The 17,179-nt window shown below is 39.5% G+C and overlaps 1 protein-coding gene across 2 annotated transcripts in view; it reads right to left on the reverse strand.

Moving 5' to 3' along the window:
• Positions 1-6,066: 6,066 nt before the first annotated feature.
• The window catches only part of LOC124110311, a 34,831-nt gene continuing 23,718 nt past the window's right edge, over positions 6,067-17,179 (reverse strand). Inside the window, exons 2-5 of one of the 2 annotated variants that reach the window (XM_048384625.1) lie at positions 7,681-7,845; positions 6,945-7,091; positions 6,668-6,746; positions 6,070-6,549 (exon numbers count right to left, since the gene is read on the reverse strand). In XM_048384625.1, the coding sequence (XP_048240582.1) occupies positions 6,249-6,549; positions 6,668-6,746; positions 6,945-7,091; positions 7,681-7,845 (692 nt within the window). In that variant the 3' untranslated portion in view covers positions 6,070-6,248. Of the gene's footprint in view, positions 6,550-6,667; positions 6,747-6,944; positions 7,092-7,680; positions 7,846-17,179 lie in introns of both variants that reach the window. The other variant, XM_048384626.1, reaches the window with a different exon arrangement.

Consider the following 17,179-nt stretch of genomic DNA (forward strand, 5'->3'; position numbering starts at 1 on the left):
CCACTCTTCAGCTTGAGCTGTTTCTGGAACGACAGACAAAAAGTTTAAAAAACATTTTTCCTCCTACGATATGCGTGACTGAGTTGGGACTTAAGCCCCATTTATTCCAAGAATATCACGACGGGGACAGCGGAAACGGCAATCACATCGAACGCGATGTGGGCATTGAACGCGAGCCTTCAGCTTGACAAGCGACTGTTTCAACCACTAGGCTACCCGACCTCACCTTCTCTTACAAAGATAAAGCATAATCTACTAAATATTGTAAATATACATGGAACAGAGAAAAGGTTAATACTCAAAATGTACCCTTTTGGCATTTTTCAGAACTTTGCAGTTTAAAGGTTTATACTGAACGGCATGATGCCCATTATAAGTTGAACCATCGATGAATCTTTGACATTGTCTCTGTGAATCATTGTCAGATTTAAAAATAAATAAATACATGATCAATAATGCAGATGATGAATGAGTTCATTCACTCTTGCTTCGACGGCCAGTTGTCTGAGTAGTACCCCCATTAAATGTTCCACCAATGTCAAAACACTTTTATTGTGATCATTTCTAGTACTATGCATAGCGGATTGTAATAGTCAGATTGGTAGATGTAATCAAATTCAATATAGCTTTTAAATCCATACTTTGACTGAAGTATTAATTCACAGAATGTTACATGCTGCTTGAATGGTAACAGCTGGCGTCATTTGTTGGTAAGGTTTAGAGAGGATTATAATCGACCGAGGAAGGTCGAGGTGCCACATCAGACACTGTCTCTATTTGTTAGTGAGTAATGATTTACGCAGCTTTTACCAATATTCTAGCCACCTGGAAACTGTTTAAAACAGTGTACCAAGGCGGAGAATCGACCCCGGCCTTCGGTGTCACAAGCGAACGCTTTAACCAAAAGCCTGCTCCACCGCCCTTGTTATATATGGAATAAAATTAATAGCAAAAGAAATATTAATAAAACGTGTACCTAGCTTCAGACATATATTAAAGTCAAAATGGTTATAATTTGGATAAATATACATCCTGTTTACCTTCCAAACATATACGATATAACCGGGTCAGTTCGATATACCTAGACCTTTAAGACAATGTATTGAATGGACCCAACAATGTCCTTGTTGGCAATATGTTTACATCTGGACCATGGTTTTCTTTGCGGATAATTCGCTGTAGTTTTTGTTCAATTTAACGAGGTTTCGTTCCATCACGTCGTCGGAGATCTATAGATATGATAGATATAAATCCCTCATAACAGATTATACGTTGTGCAGTGTCCCAACTTCAACATGCGACATTTTGTATGGTATGTAGCAATCGTGTAGCAGATAAAGTGATATTATATATTTATAATCGGGGATAAGGTACGTCAATAAGATCACGAACGAGAACAAATATTAAAGGATGGGAATACAAGAGTTGGACAGAGTTTAGTAACACTCAACGACATCCACGCGCACCATATCGCACACCCATGTATAAAATCTGACTGGCAAAAGATAGTAACACATAATCTTGAAAATTGAATTTGACCAAAACATGTTATTTAAACGTTCCGCAGCTGAAACAGTCGCCGAAACACTACAACCATTAAGACTTAGTCCAAAACCCAGCTATGACACTCGTATCAAATTCGCCGCCGTCGAATTGCAATTTCTTGTTTGTTTCATGTTCAGCCACCATTAATAGGGTTTACCTTCTTTTGCGCTGCAGTTTATGTCTTAAATGCTTCACCTACCTTTGTGCTTGGAGCATGGGAGGAGATCGATGTGATAAATATTGTCTCCACAGGAATAGAAATCCCCTCCCGAGGAGTCACAAGAGTACTTAAGCACAAAATGTACGTGTGAAGGTAGTTTTTTATATATAGAAAACAAACGTACTGTTTTCAATGTAGAGCTAGGTTATCTGTAGATTTACCTGCACTTAACTGAATTTGTAACCGAACGTTTATCTCCATTCTACCATGACTATATACAACACAGACACTTTGGTATTAGCAAATATATTGAGTGAAGCGTCATGGGTTGAGTCGAGTGTTTTGAGTGGGTTGTCGTTCTGAAATACGGAATAACCGACAACTGCCTGTAAAACAAAATATGGCACTGCATATACCCAAGCAGTTTGTTTACAGCGTAATACGCCAAATTCCAAGCTCTCTGTTGTCTCCAAAACTTAAAATACATTCTCTTTGTAGATTTCTATCGTGTTTTCTGCACGAAATATATTGCCGGACATTCTTTGAATATTGTAGTGACCGCAACTTTTGTTACCTGTAATTGTAGATTTAATTATTTAAACATGCCATACCACAATGACTAAAAAAAGTACTGTTCTATAAATATTAGCTTCCGCTGTGATGCAGCCGTCAAATCAGCTATTTCAGTAAGAGGGGGTTTATTGTCATTTAATAGCCTCTGATTGACAAATCGGAATCTAGTAATTTCCAAATTCATGGTAGAAAAACGCTAAGCCCCAGACAGAAGCACCATCTTTCAAAGTCTCTTGGTATGACGCGGCTGGGGATCGAACCCGGGATCTTCCGCTCTACCACAAGACCACTGAGGCCGTCTGTGATAAAGACTAAATCCGGCGATAATCAACCAAGATCATGATTTATTTATGACATTGCTTGTGATACTAACATGCCTGTTAGATCCATATTGTGATATTTCAAACTAGTGCGTTCTATGAACACAATGTTATCGGAGGAAGAGGAATAGAGTGCGGAAGTTAATCATATACATGTATGAACATATACATTGCATTCGAACATTCGATCTCTACCCAACGGAAGCAAACTCGGACAAATGAATTTGACATAGGCAATTCATATGTGCTGCTTGAAATACTCACGCAATTTTTAAATATTCAGTGCAATTATCCAAACTGTTATATTATTCAAGGCTTCAGGTTTACCGTGTCGCGCTTACCATTGCCTTTCATACCCGTTTGGCAGAGAAGGATGCATTTGTGAGTGAGTTGATGGAGAAGTTGGACTGCTGCTGCCCAACAACAAGTCATAGTTACTGAGAAACAGTCTGAACTGGACGAGCTCCATTGTCTGGTTGAAACTATGCATCAACCATGATATCTATCAACCAATTAGCGAGCACCCGATCACCCGATCACCCGATCCCGTTAGTCGCCTCTAACGAAAAGCAAAGTCGCTTTTTAGACAAGCAAGGGTTGCTGAAGACCTATTCTACCCCGGATCTTCATGGGTCCCGTGTGTTTCAAATTTGTTTTACTGCCGTGCTATCATGTCCATGTATGCAAAACAAGTGGAACAAGACAATGCAGACTTTCTGATAAGTGTTGCTGAATTTACAATATCCAATGCAATATTGCCATTGAACACATTGTGACATTTACAGGAAAAGCATGACTCTACACAAAGGGAAAATGCACAATAGATTGACTGATCGTATGAATAGTACCATTCGTCACAGTGCTTAGCCTATCATGCCCGGAAAATGTGGGCTATCTATTTCCATGTCAGTGTGAACGTGACTTCAGGAAGAATATTGTTTTCATATTGTGCTATATCGCCACCTGGTATTAATTTAGAAGACTATATTTCGTAAATAACAAGTTACATATCTGGTCACAAATCATTAACAAGATTGACGCAACTCGTGAATTATGTAGTTAGTTTTCCCCATCAGCATGGATACAGTTAAGACCACGAACACCCGGTGTTTAATCTTTGACATGGTCAGTTAGACCCCGAGACGCGGGGTCCGAGTGGCCATACCTTCTAAACCATGGCTAAGATCCCAAGCATTTAAACAATGTCTATTTAACATTATTTTCATGATTTTCTAAACGTCTATGTTTGTTAAATGTACAGATTTTAAAATGTACAAAACGCAAACACTCCGATTTTTACTATCCTATATTACTAAAATATCAGTGACAAAATTCATGTCTGTTACAATTCCTTATATTTACACAAACACCTAGTATCATCACCACTTGATAGAGATTCATACACACTAATGATATAGTCGGAATCATACAATGCAGATTTGTTATTATTATTATTATTATTATTATTATTATTATTATTATTATTATGACTATTATATATAATGAAAATGTTTATTAATTATTTCCATGTCTTTGATAGCCTTTCGATGCAGACACCTGCCAGCGACACATATCTGATGTCAAATTTGTTCTGATATCAAATTAGATGGCAGAGGTTAATAAACATTTCATGACCAAGACATATCTGTTCCATGTGAAAGTAATGTAACATTTGCGTTAACAGATTTATCTAAGAACTGTCTAACGTCATAACATGTAGTTGAATCAATAACCAAAAAATATCGGATGATGTACAAAGATAATTATTGGAATATGAATATTTTATTTCGGAAGGAATGTAAAAACGCATAACCACATATGTACAAAGCTTAGAGTAATAATAATTCATAAAAAAGCAAATAAACTAAATATATTTATCAAACATGCTGATTGATCAGTTGGTAAATGAAATATTGTGAAATGTTATGGAATAAGGATTTACTGGTATGTGTATGATATGGAACAAATATGGAACACAATTTCAAACTTTAGAGAAATAATTACCAGAATAAAGTTTATATGTATACGTTCGCCTTTGTACAAACACCGGTTAGTCTCACACTGAATATACAGACCACTATTTTATTTCAAAGAAATGTGAAAAAGCATAACCAGATATGTTCAAAGCTTAGCATAATATTTATTAATAAACAAAGCAGGTAAACTAAATATAATTATCAAGCAAGCTGATTGATCAGGTGATAAACGAAACTTTGAAAAATACGGTGGAATGAGGATTTACCACAAAGCCATTGAAAACACAATAGCTTTTGATGAGCGTACTTGTGAAAAGAGCAATTGCCCAAAACCTTTTCGAACATCATGATGGTTCTGTGAGAGATATGTGTCCCCTTGTGACAATTCGGGTTCGAACCAACTTGGAGCAATGAATCAGAAAGAGATAAACGCAACTGTGCACACTGTACCGTAACACAATCACTGTTGCTGGACACATGCTGCATGTGGAAAGCTAGATCCCAGGTTCTTTAAAAGCACACACGATATGGTCATCGGTCACTTGTTCAATATGCCAAGACTCGATCAAGCCAGCAGGAACCAAGCGATCGGAATGCTGCAAGAAGGGGCAACTCAAGTGATCGTCGCCAGACGTGTTAACGTCCATCCATGCACGATAACTCGACTGTGGCATCGTTTCAACATTTTGTACCTTTTGGTACTTTTGGAACCCGTCAACGCTGCTGTGTTTTGGAAAGGTGTCGTTTTTGAGGAGGCGGTACAATGGTATGGGATGTACCATCAATTTTCGTTCCCACAGTCGGTGGTTATCAGAGGCAACCTCAATGTTCGAGATTATGTGAATAATACCCTTCGCCCAGCACTATTGACATTACTGGCTTAACATGGCGACCTACACCAGCGTGTCTTCCAGCATGACAATGCACGTCCATAGGGTTCATGGGAGACTTTCTGAACAGGAACAACATCCTGCCATTTTACCTGACATGAATCCAATTGAACACTTATGGGACGAGCTTTGACACCAACCGCCTCAGACAGTAGCAGAGTTGACACAGTCCCTACAACATCAGGGGCGATCGGGTAGCCTGGTGGTTAAAGCGTTCGTTCGTCACGCCGAAGACCCGGTTTCTATTCCCGACATGGGTACAATGTGTGAAGCCCTTTTCTGGTGTCCCCCGTCATGATATTGCTGGAATATTGCTATAGCGGCGTAAAACCATACTCACTCACCCCTACAACATCACTGGCGAACATTCAACAACGTTTCCTGAGTTGTCAGTCCATGCCTCGGCGACTTCAGGCATACGTCAGTGGACATTGTGGTCATACCTGTTATTGATCCCCAGTGGCCTCGGCTACATTCTGAGCCTCTGTGACGTCATCGACGGAGGTGTTTTTTACGGATTGTATTGCTAACATTTCATGTGATGGGTGTGTTTGTCATTTTGGTTGGTTCATTTGGCTTTCTTTCACTGTAATAAAATACGCACCTTCTGAACACTGAAGTGCGGTTTCAATGGCTTTGAGTATATATCGAACATGATATAGAGACAACATCAACTTTACATGTTATACTTGATAAGTGCAAATACGCACTGACTGATCTTATACCTGCGAATAATGGTACTATATGCTGCAACAATCTGAAACACTAGCTTGTGTGTTAGTCTCTAGTCGTTAATGTATGGATCATCTCCACTGACCGAGTTGACGTAGGAAGGTCCTTCACTTCTGTTTATGTGACCGTAGCTATGCTCGTCACCGTCTTCACTTGCATTACGTTGTATTACATTGTAGATATTTCTTTCAACATCATGGCTGAGGCCAGAATATGTGTTGGTGGTGCCACTGGTGGGAATAAGGTCATCTTCTCGATGGGACCCATTAGGGATGCTCTGCACACCATAATGAACTGACGTTTCAGGTTTAGATGAATTACCGTGCGAGTTCCTGGATAGCCTGTTTACCATGCTGCAGCAATAGACGTTTTGCATACGATCATTGTATAATATTAACAAGGTTGTATTTTGACTTCATAACCAAGTGCCATAATATCACACGTATAAATCAAACAGTTTGATGTACTTACATATATATGATGAGCGCCACGATGATGAGACCCATGATACCACACACCACTGCTAAGGGTAAAACAATACTTCCATTGTCTGAAACGAGACACATGAAGCCTTTAACGTGAAGATTTCTGCTTTTGTCTGTGCCTTCATTGCACAACTTGGGCTTACAAACACACGAGCGCGCGCGTGTTTACACACACACGTGCATGCACAATCTTAAACGAAATTATTTCAATATTTCGTATAACAATGTCATTGGTTGTCGTTATTACATGTACATATAGATACCTGTGTGTGTTGATGACAGGGCTGTAGAGGTAAGGGATGTCATTGTGTCGGTTGATCCCGGAGCAGTAGTATAGGTAGTTCTTTCAGACAGTGTAGTGATGGCGTTGGATATCCGTAGCGTTGTGGCTATTGACGTAGTTAGTGAATCTGTATGGGAAATGAAACACAATGAGTGATTTCCTCTGTGGTTAGTATGCATGGCCGTCGTGGGGATTCCGGGTAAGAATACATGAGGTTCCCAGAAACCGTCGCTGGTCTTAAGAGGCGTCCAAATGGATCGGGATGGTCAGGCCCGGTGACTTGGTTGATTGTGTATCTACGTACCCTGATGGCGTGGATCGTGGCTCACAAATAACAATCACTGGATTGTCTGGTCCAGTTTCGATTATTTACAAACCGCCATCGTATAGCTGCAATAATAGTACGGCAAACAAACACACTGAGACCAAGTCAAACTATTTTCAGTCAGGCTCTCTGATTACACCTCCTGGAGTTGTGCTGTACTGATGTTTTAGCATATTGTACAGGGCAGTCTATGTCAGCTATTGCGTGTTCTAGTAATTAGATACAGACTCAGGAAAACTCAAGGTAATAACACTGTTGCCATGGACAACACTAGTCTTCTCAAATGCGTGTCATCACAAATGTTCATACTCATACCCACACAAATATAGTGATAATCCAACTGATCACCGTTGACCAGGGTCATGAATCATCGTCATCAGATGACACTCACCTATAGATGTCAAAGGTGTACTTGTTGTTGCTGCAGTGGTCAGTGTGTCCAAAGTACATGGACTGGTTGTACCTTGTGAACGTGATGGCGCCTGTGGCGTGGGTGATGGGGTGGTTGATGATTCCAATGTTTGTCGCCTAGAAGTTATGTTCATTTGACCTGAAGCTGTGAACAATCATTTCTGTAGCAGTCTCTAGGTTCGAGTTCCATGTTGATCTTAAATAAGTGATGCAACTTCTGGACACGGGGAAACTAGCTGACCATAGAGTCGTAGGTCATGTCTTTTATTTACTGAGGAATTTACCATACAAATAACTGTGAATACAGTATGATATATATTGAAACCTACTGCATACCAGTCAAGTCATCATATTTTCTTAGTACATTACGGAAGATTGTTAAAAGATGGTTTCTTTTCATCATGGCTACACTGTATTTTCCTTTGATCGAACCAGCAGTTCTGGAGGGGCTGTCACAATTGTATTTTTCAATATAATAAATTAAACAAATCAGAAACCATGTATATTTTATTGTCAGGATAGATTGGTTCATGAAAGGAATTTTATCATTAAATTGATCGCACTAGACTAGATTGAAATAATTACTCGTTTTCTCGGAAAGCGAGGCAAACTTCTAATCAAGACCGGCAGATTCTATTTGTTAATTTATTGATAAATTGATGGTTATCAAAGAAGGAGAAGCGTCAAAAGATAAATTGGCGGTATACTCTCATACATACCAGAAACACGTATCCATACATCTGACCAAGTCTGATCCTGGTTATCGTAGACTATTACTATTTCGGCAGCTTGTCCCGGCAACACCCTGTTGTACTCGTCTACTATCACGCTTGTCCAGATCTGTCTCCCGTCACCTGAGATGTTAAGTGTCCCTGGCTTTGTCCGCTCTTCTATCAATATTACTCGTATATCCTGCCCTGTGATCCTTACATAACAGCTGCCGTTAACACCGACACTGCCAGGGAATCCCAGGGAATGTAGGTACACCGACCCGTTTACTGTTGTGCTGTCATTGCCTGAACTACACATATCCACACTTCCTGAAACACAATGCATATAACAAGTAGAACAACAGGTCATATAAAGCAAATTGCTCCCATGTATTCTTGATTTCGTTTTGGCGCCCGATTGATCAAGGCTGAAGCTGAAACACTCATGAATCACTGGAAATGGTATAGCATTATTACCAAGGTCACACTCAGGTCATGATGCAGGGGACAGTTGGCATGTAGTTCTAGTCAGTTTGCATGAGCGTCTAGTCAGGAAGTTTAATCAGTTTGCAGTATCCTTTAGGTTGTAATTACAAAACATATACTATAATTGATGGCAATGGTGATGAAAGATGTGATGAAAGCAGTCCAGTATTCGTACGCGCTTGTTGTTTTGTTATGTCATAAATCACAAACAGAAGTCGGTGCAATAAAGCTCTTACTAGGTAACGAAATATGGTACTCATACACGTATAAACTTGACATTTCAAGATGTATTAATGAATATTCTAACGAACAATATTTCGTTCGCAAGACTAAACGCAGTTTTGAGGATGTCTATAAACCGGCACTACTACCGGTACTACTACTGCTACTACTACAACAACAACTACTACTACTACTACTACTACCACTACTACTACTACTACTATTTCTACTACTACTACTAATACTACTAGTAGTAGTAGTAGCAGCAGTAATAATGATAGGGAAGAGAATTTATGTATGTCAACTTCTTTATCATAAGGAACACAACTTTTACGGAGTATATGCTTACTCCTACATCAGGTGAATAATAATAATAATAATAATGTCAGGCCTATACTTACTTGGGGATGCAGAACAGGGACAACTCCAGAATGCCCATATCAAGGAAAGCCTTCGGGCAGAGTACAAATGTAGACTTAAGAAAATCTGGAGTTCAGAGCTGAACGCTCGCAACAAAGTCAAAGCCACAAATACTTCTGCTGTGCCCGTCCTTTCATATTCTTTTGGTGTTTCGTGATTGGACAAAACAAGAAATTCAGGGTATTGACACCCTCACACGAAGAATCATGTCAGACAATAGATCCCACCACTCTCGCTCTTCCCTCAATCCCTTATATTTACCAATCATTATGGGAGGGCGTGGTTTGATTAACTTTGGGGCTCTTTATGATAGAATTGTTTTGTGCACTTTTGCACACATTAATTTGTCTGATGATCCTTTTGTGAAGCATGTCAATACCCATGATGACAAAAAGGCATTCCACAGTTTTATAAGACGAGCCAAGGATGTGGGACATAATCTCAATGTCGGTGTTGATTTTGTTGATGGTTCTGTACTGCTGGACGGTACAGAAATGAGTGTCAACCAAGCGAAGTGCCATATCAAGTCGGCCCAGACTCATGTTTTAAAAGAGAGGCTATCTGAACGGCTGCTGCATCGAGTTTAGGTGCAGTGTGTTTAGGAGATCAGCAATCCCGTAGAGGCTTTTGCAGTTGTCTGGCCTAAAAAGTGAAACAGATGGATTTCTGTTTGCTGTTCAGGACCAGTAACTTCCCACTCGAAAGCGTCAATGTGTGATTTTGCATCCATTTACAGCCTCAGACGTATCCAGGCCAACAAACCTGATCTTGTCCCCTTTGATAAATCCAATGAAATCATTTATATCATTGAATTTTCTGTCCCCTTTAACACTAGTGTGATTGTCAAGATTGAGGAAAAACATGGCAAATATGCGGACCTCGCTTTCGAAATGTCCAATAGGTTTCAAGTTGTCCGACTCCCCATTGTTCTCGGTGCCTTAGGTTTGGTACCTCCCAATCTGTTTACTGTCATTGGGAGAGTACCCGGGTTTGCTACCAGGAATGCAGCCCGTATGACAATCTGGGTAATGCAGAAGGCTGCAGTGTTGGGGAGTCTTCACATTCTCCGAAAAGTTCTAGGTAGGCTTGACTTGGCAGCGCTTCCTGGGAGAAGTCCCATTCGCTGTGTTGGCTGCGTGTAGAGGGGGCAAGGGCCCTGAGCTGATGAAGAGCCTAACCAGCCTGACTGTGCCAGGATCACCCAAACCCTCTTTGCTGCATTTTTTATTTTAATCTGTAAATAATAATCATCTGTGTAATTATCTGTAAGATGATGCCTGTTACCATATTTGTATCTCATACGTACATGTAACTATGGAAGAAACTAGAGTTGTGATGATGCGAAATAATCGACACAATAGATGCATAAAGCCACAATTACATATGTGGCTGATCACGATAATGTCGATATTGTCCCATGTGACTTAATTTTCATACCCCAGAAGCCTTACACGATGGATGTTGTAAATGTAATTACATTTTTGCCTCAATCAGTTGTGAAATCGTGGTGGTGGCCTCAAGGAACTACACGCTCACCTCGAGATGTGAAGATACGGACGACGTTTCCGATCCGATACAATCGAGATATGCATAACCAGTAACAGTTATCGCATGGTACATGATACGTTGAACCGCGAATCCTTGATAACACGTGTTAATTCTCTACAGAAAATATACACTTGTTTGTTCCGTTTCCTGACTTGCAATACATGTGCGTGTACTGTATGTCAGTTACATGTTGTCATGTTCCGATCTCCACGCAGACACTCCATCCACAAGACCATGGAGGTAGTCCATCATAAGGCTCATAAGTAAGTCTGCAATGACATCAATAGGCTAACATACCATTGTGCAATGACATCAACAAGCTACAGACGGTATACACTCGTCTTATTTGTTGCGTTTGAACTTTATTGTTCAAAACATATTTGTGTGTTGTCCGTCAGTTACATATTGTCATGTTGAGATCGAACCACCAATCTTCCGCTCACCATGCAGACGCTCTATCCCTAGACCATGGAGGCAGTACGTCATAAAGTTCATGAGTCAGTCTTGCAATAACACTAGTCTTAATCTATTCCTGCAGTGTCTCATATCAAACTTCAGAATCTATCAGCTGTTTGTTGTTTAACGCCGCACTCAGTAATACACACAACGGCGATGCGCAAATACTCTAGTCTGGACCATACAATCCTGTGACTGACATCGTGAGCATCGATCTACGCAACTGGGATACGATGGCCTACATCAGCCATGTCCGCGAGTCTCAACTCTCTTTCTAGAAGCATTGATTGCTGAAGACCAATTATAACCCGTATCGTCATGAGAGCTCTCAATTGTAATATACACGTGGGTGAACTGGATTTATCGCCGCCTTAAATAATATTTCAGTTATATCACAGGATATCAGCCTGATGTGATGGGAAAGCTCGACGTAATACAGGTCTTGGGATTTTACCACTTTGGTGTACCCACGAGCGCTGGTTATTGTACACAGGAAACTAAAAACAATCATAGAAGATCATAGGTTCACAGGTTTCTGACACTCAAATTGCAACAGAATCACCCATGACCTCTTATTATAATATATATTTTAAAACTTCAGGCTAGAAGCTGAAAAACTCAAATGCACAACATTACCCTAATCTCTCTCCATCTGTTTTCACATGGATAGAGACAGGTAGTATATTTTCCATTTGTATCAACACGTACAAATTGAACGCATAATGATCTGCAAACAATAAGAAGGATTGCTAAGAACGAGGTGAGATGCTGTGCACGTCCAGATCGAATGCCCATGAAGGGCAGACACATAATGTGACATATCAACGATTGATAGAAAACAAAATATACCTTTTTTCATGAACGTATCATTTTGTTTTCTTCTAAAATTCACATATGCATCTATGACTACTAGGTTTAATATCTACAATCATACATGGGATTTTTATTGAATCAGTAAGTCATTATCAAAAGCAAACCATGTTGATTGTGTCAGTTTGGCCAGATACTAAATTTACGTCTCACCTTTGACACAGGTGTACTTTACTTCAGCTGCAGCATCTGTAAAGTTACAGTTTGTTTTGGGTGTTGCGGTCAAGATTTCATGGCATGACTGTTTCCCATTACAGTTGACGATCAGTCCATTTTGGTTACTGGTGTGAAGCCTAGCACAGGACTCTGCTGATTTCAGACGACATGTCGCGGCGTCTCCATCCCCATACGCCTCTTGCTCGACATGTATCCGTTCACCGGCAGAACAGTTTAGCTGTACTGTAAAGCTTCTCGACAACTCCTCTATACATCTGTTCCCAGTTCTAGTGTCACCTTTGAAAGCATTATAACTCGTTCAAATATACTTCGCTAAATAAGATCTAAACGTTTTTACTACAGTCGCAGGTAACTGCCGTGTACAAAAGCTGTAATCATGTAATTATCAAATAAAACATTAATGAGAAATCATATTATGGGAATACACAATATGCAGCTGTTGAGTGGTTTATTAAATTAGTTATGTATTATGCTTAGTAAATCAGTAAACGATTCCCGTTGTACTTTACATAAGTGATGCATGACTGACATTTCTAAGTCTGATATTGCCTATTACATTATCCCGTAGAAAATTGTAATGATCTCGAAAATATATAACCTATCAGGAATCCAAGGATCGCATTTGCGCAAATAAAGTATTGACTCTATCTCCACATCTAATACATCGTTTGAAGTACTAGTATATACATGCTGTTTGATACCTCTTTCTGTTTCCTAGTTACATAGTGCAGCAACACTGGTAAATGTAAATGCTAGTGCGCTGTTACATTCAGTGACATCAAGAGGGTTGAACATTTGAGGTTTTGTATTGTTGTATACTTGTACTTTCAGTCACGTCAAATCACAGGTACCAAGATCATATCGCAACCGCTGTCGCAATTTCTGGGTCTTATTCTACGATTCATAAACAAACGAACAGGACTGCCACTTTTATGATCTGATGAAAATATACATCGTAGTTGCCAAAATGAACAATGCAACCCATACTCAAGTAAACAAACCAAATGAACGTATATCTGTCTTTTACTCACCGTGAACAGCCAATAGAAAATACACGCAAAGCACAAGTGCTCTTTCAGCATGCATAGCTGTTAAATCTCAGTTCTCAGGAGCACACTACGTCCTTTTTGTATGTCCGTGGATACACAACACGCCGACTCTATTCAGGCATTACATGTCGTTAAACTGTTGTGCTCAGTATGTAGCAAGTCGCCTGTAGGAATGTCCCACACATTCGCAACTGAATCACAGGCACTGTCTACAACTTTGGAAGGTTCATGTCAGCACGTAATCACTCCTGATACATCTTCAATGTGTAAATACGAACACAAAAACCTCACCAGGTAGCTCAGAATTGCTGATAGCAAATATGCATGAGTAAACTCAACTTCTGACATGACATGACATGGCATAACAAAACAACACGTACCTACGAATAATGGACTGCTTTCACCGACATTGCCATCAACGAACAGGGAAGTAAAATGACTGTAAACATGTATGTTTAATGTAGCGTACATGTAACTATATATATATATAGCACACTATCCTTTTCTCGTCGGCCAGGTCTTCTCTTGCTATACAGCGGGGACTTCCTTGTGCTTGTTTTTTTATTCCGGTTCAACAAGGGTTATTTTGCAAAGTATGGTGGATATTAGCATTCTGATAGCTAACAATCGGCTGGGGGTTGGGGATGTGAGGAGGGTGGTGGTGGTGTGTGAGCAGAGGTAGGGGTAGCATGTGTATATGTGTGCGTGGGTGGTGTGGGGTTGGTACTGCGAGTGAACTGATTTTCATGCTGGATGGTTGTGCATACATTGTATACATCGAAATGTTACATTACTTACAACTGTGAAGAGTGTTTTTTTAACATCCACCATGAGCAGATTATGGTACTTCAAATGAGGCAGAATGTATGGAACTTTCAATTACCAGTGTTGAACTGCTTATAGACGTGTGTGCCTGTATATGTGGGCATTTGATAATAGGTTATAATTAGTAATAACAATGTTATAAAGGCAATATATGAATTGACTCACATATTGACTCACGCCTGTATTGTAAAATGGAGATAGCTTCCCATATGTGTCACTGTGACATTATGTTAAGCGCGTAACAATAATCTAATAACTCGAGGATTGGTGTGTGTTTGTTTTGGGACTGATGAATAAAACATATCATAAATCATCTTCAGTGGGAGAGTAATATAAGACCGATGATGACCGGAAAACATAAGAACTATGACTTTCTGATGTGAGTGATCGTTAGGCTTACTGAACATATTGACGAAAAACTGTGGAAGTTTCGGAAGTTATATATTTCGACACAGTTTTTACGATACATCAAATGTTTGCAATAGTGCTTGATACCAGCCTTGTGTTCGGATGTTCAAGCAGTTTAAATGTCTGACCTTGATATTGTTCATTCAAAATTGTCACAACGGGCACATATACTGAAGAACAACAGTTCCTGTGACATTGAATAAGATTTAATGCAAATTTCAATTTCGGTTTGCAACAGATAAAAGACTCCTGTAAGTGTTCAAATGGTTTAATTTGCCATACTGACTTCAGAAAATGCGTGATTTCATAAAAAACTTGAATAGGCCAAAATGTCAATTTACAAATCAATAGCGTGTGTGTCTACTACTGGTTGCGATGCAAGCAACACATCTTCGTCTCATGGAATGGACCAGGCGTCCTGTGGGATATCTGTCCATATCTGCTGGAGCATGTTTCAAAGTTCCTGGAGTATCTGTGGAACACGTGGTTGGCGTCGAAGGCGCCGATCCATCTCATCCCACATGTGCTCGATTTGTGAGTCATCACGATATGGCTGAAATATTGCCGATGTGACGTAAAGCTTTAACTCACTCACTCACTTTATTGGTGAGAGATCAGGGGAGCGAGCGGGCCAGATTGAAGAGAATCCTGAACCAGTCGAGCAATATGAGGCCGGGCGTTGTCATATTGAAAGGTAATGCCTGGGCCATGACGACGCAAAAACGGTAGAACGCTGTCCATTGACAATTCCCTTTACCACTATCAAACGGCTCCTCTGTCTTGCTGTAATCCCATAGAATAATGTGTGGTATATCTAATATGTGAGAGATATATTTAATGAATTATTCCACAGTTTAGCTTTGTAAAGTTATTTTTCCTGACTTGAAAGTAAACGTAAGTACACAACCGCGCGGAATACAATGTAGAATTCTTTTACACTACCATATACATCATGCAGTAGGATTGGTAGCTTGAATTGGTATTGGTGGCGGCCAAGGTATTCAAAGAATAGACACCGTCAGTTCAGATATTGTTATCTGAAAAAGGTAAACTACAAATATATACAAACATGGTCTCCTCAATTGTAGGCAATATAAGAAACCATTTTCAGTGTATGAGAAATGCGTGTGACAGCTTTCAGCAGTTGTGATGTATACATGGGTTCAGACATAGGTTATTGTGGTGACATGACCCTTTTGTCCATTGTAAACAATCTTTAATATTGCTAAGTTTAATTTCCTAGATTTCCGTAAAAATATGACAGTGTGTTCCAAATTTGTTTGACTGCGATGGTACCGCGTGTAAGTATGTATAACAAGTGGAACAAGACAATGTTGACTTTCTGACAAGTGTTGCTGGATTGAAGGTATTCAGGGCAATATTGCAATAGAACACATTAGGACATTTGCTGGCAAAAGCATGACATAACACAACGTTCGCAACATACTGCATGATGTATTAAGAGTACCAATTGTCACAGAACTATCATACCAGGAAAATGTTGGCCATGCATTTACATATCAATGTATTCTTGAAGAAAAGTATTCTTTGTGTCATAATTAATTGTCTACATATGTTTGCTCATTTGCTCTTGAACACCATATCTGTCACCAATTTAGCATTCTTTATTTCATATCAAGTTACTTATCATTAATAGCATTGACTCAACTGTGTGAATGATGTAGATAGTTTCCCTCATCGGCATGAATACAGTTAAGTCCACGAGGACGCGATGTCTTAGCGTTTACATAGGTTAGACCCCGAGACGCGGGATCCGAGTGGCCTTACCGTCTTAACCTCTCACCATTACTAATTAATAATGATTTACAAACACGCGATTATTATATATACAATGGATTATGGAAATGTCGCTTATATTTCCATGTCTATTTGAGCCTGTGGGTGCAGACCCCTGCCGGTAACACACGTTTTATGTCATTTTCTTCTCTCATCATATTAGATGACAGACAAAAATAAACATTGAATCATCATCGACATAATCGGTTTCATGTGAAAGTAAACGTTTACGTATACTTTAAATATACCTATCTAAGACCTGTCTAACATTACGATCTGTAGTCGAATTGATAACAACAACAAAAATACTTGATGATGAACAAAGATGTTTCAATGGAAATTGATTTTTTTATTTCGAAAGGGAGTGTTTTGCACATTGCAGGCAATGCTTAATCATGTTAAGTTACATTTTCATGATTTCCGTAAATATATGACTGTAGTCTTTTTAAATTTGTTTTACTGCGATGGTATCGTGTCCAAGTATACAACATAAATCGAACAGGATAATTCT

The sequence above is a fragment of the Haliotis rufescens genome, unplaced genomic scaffold, assembly GCF_023055435.1.
Source record: "Haliotis rufescens isolate VD_foot unplaced genomic scaffold, xgHalRufe1.0.p SCAF_5, whole genome shotgun sequence".
NCBI lineage: Eukaryota > Metazoa > Mollusca > Gastropoda > Lepetellida > Haliotidae > Haliotis > Haliotis rufescens.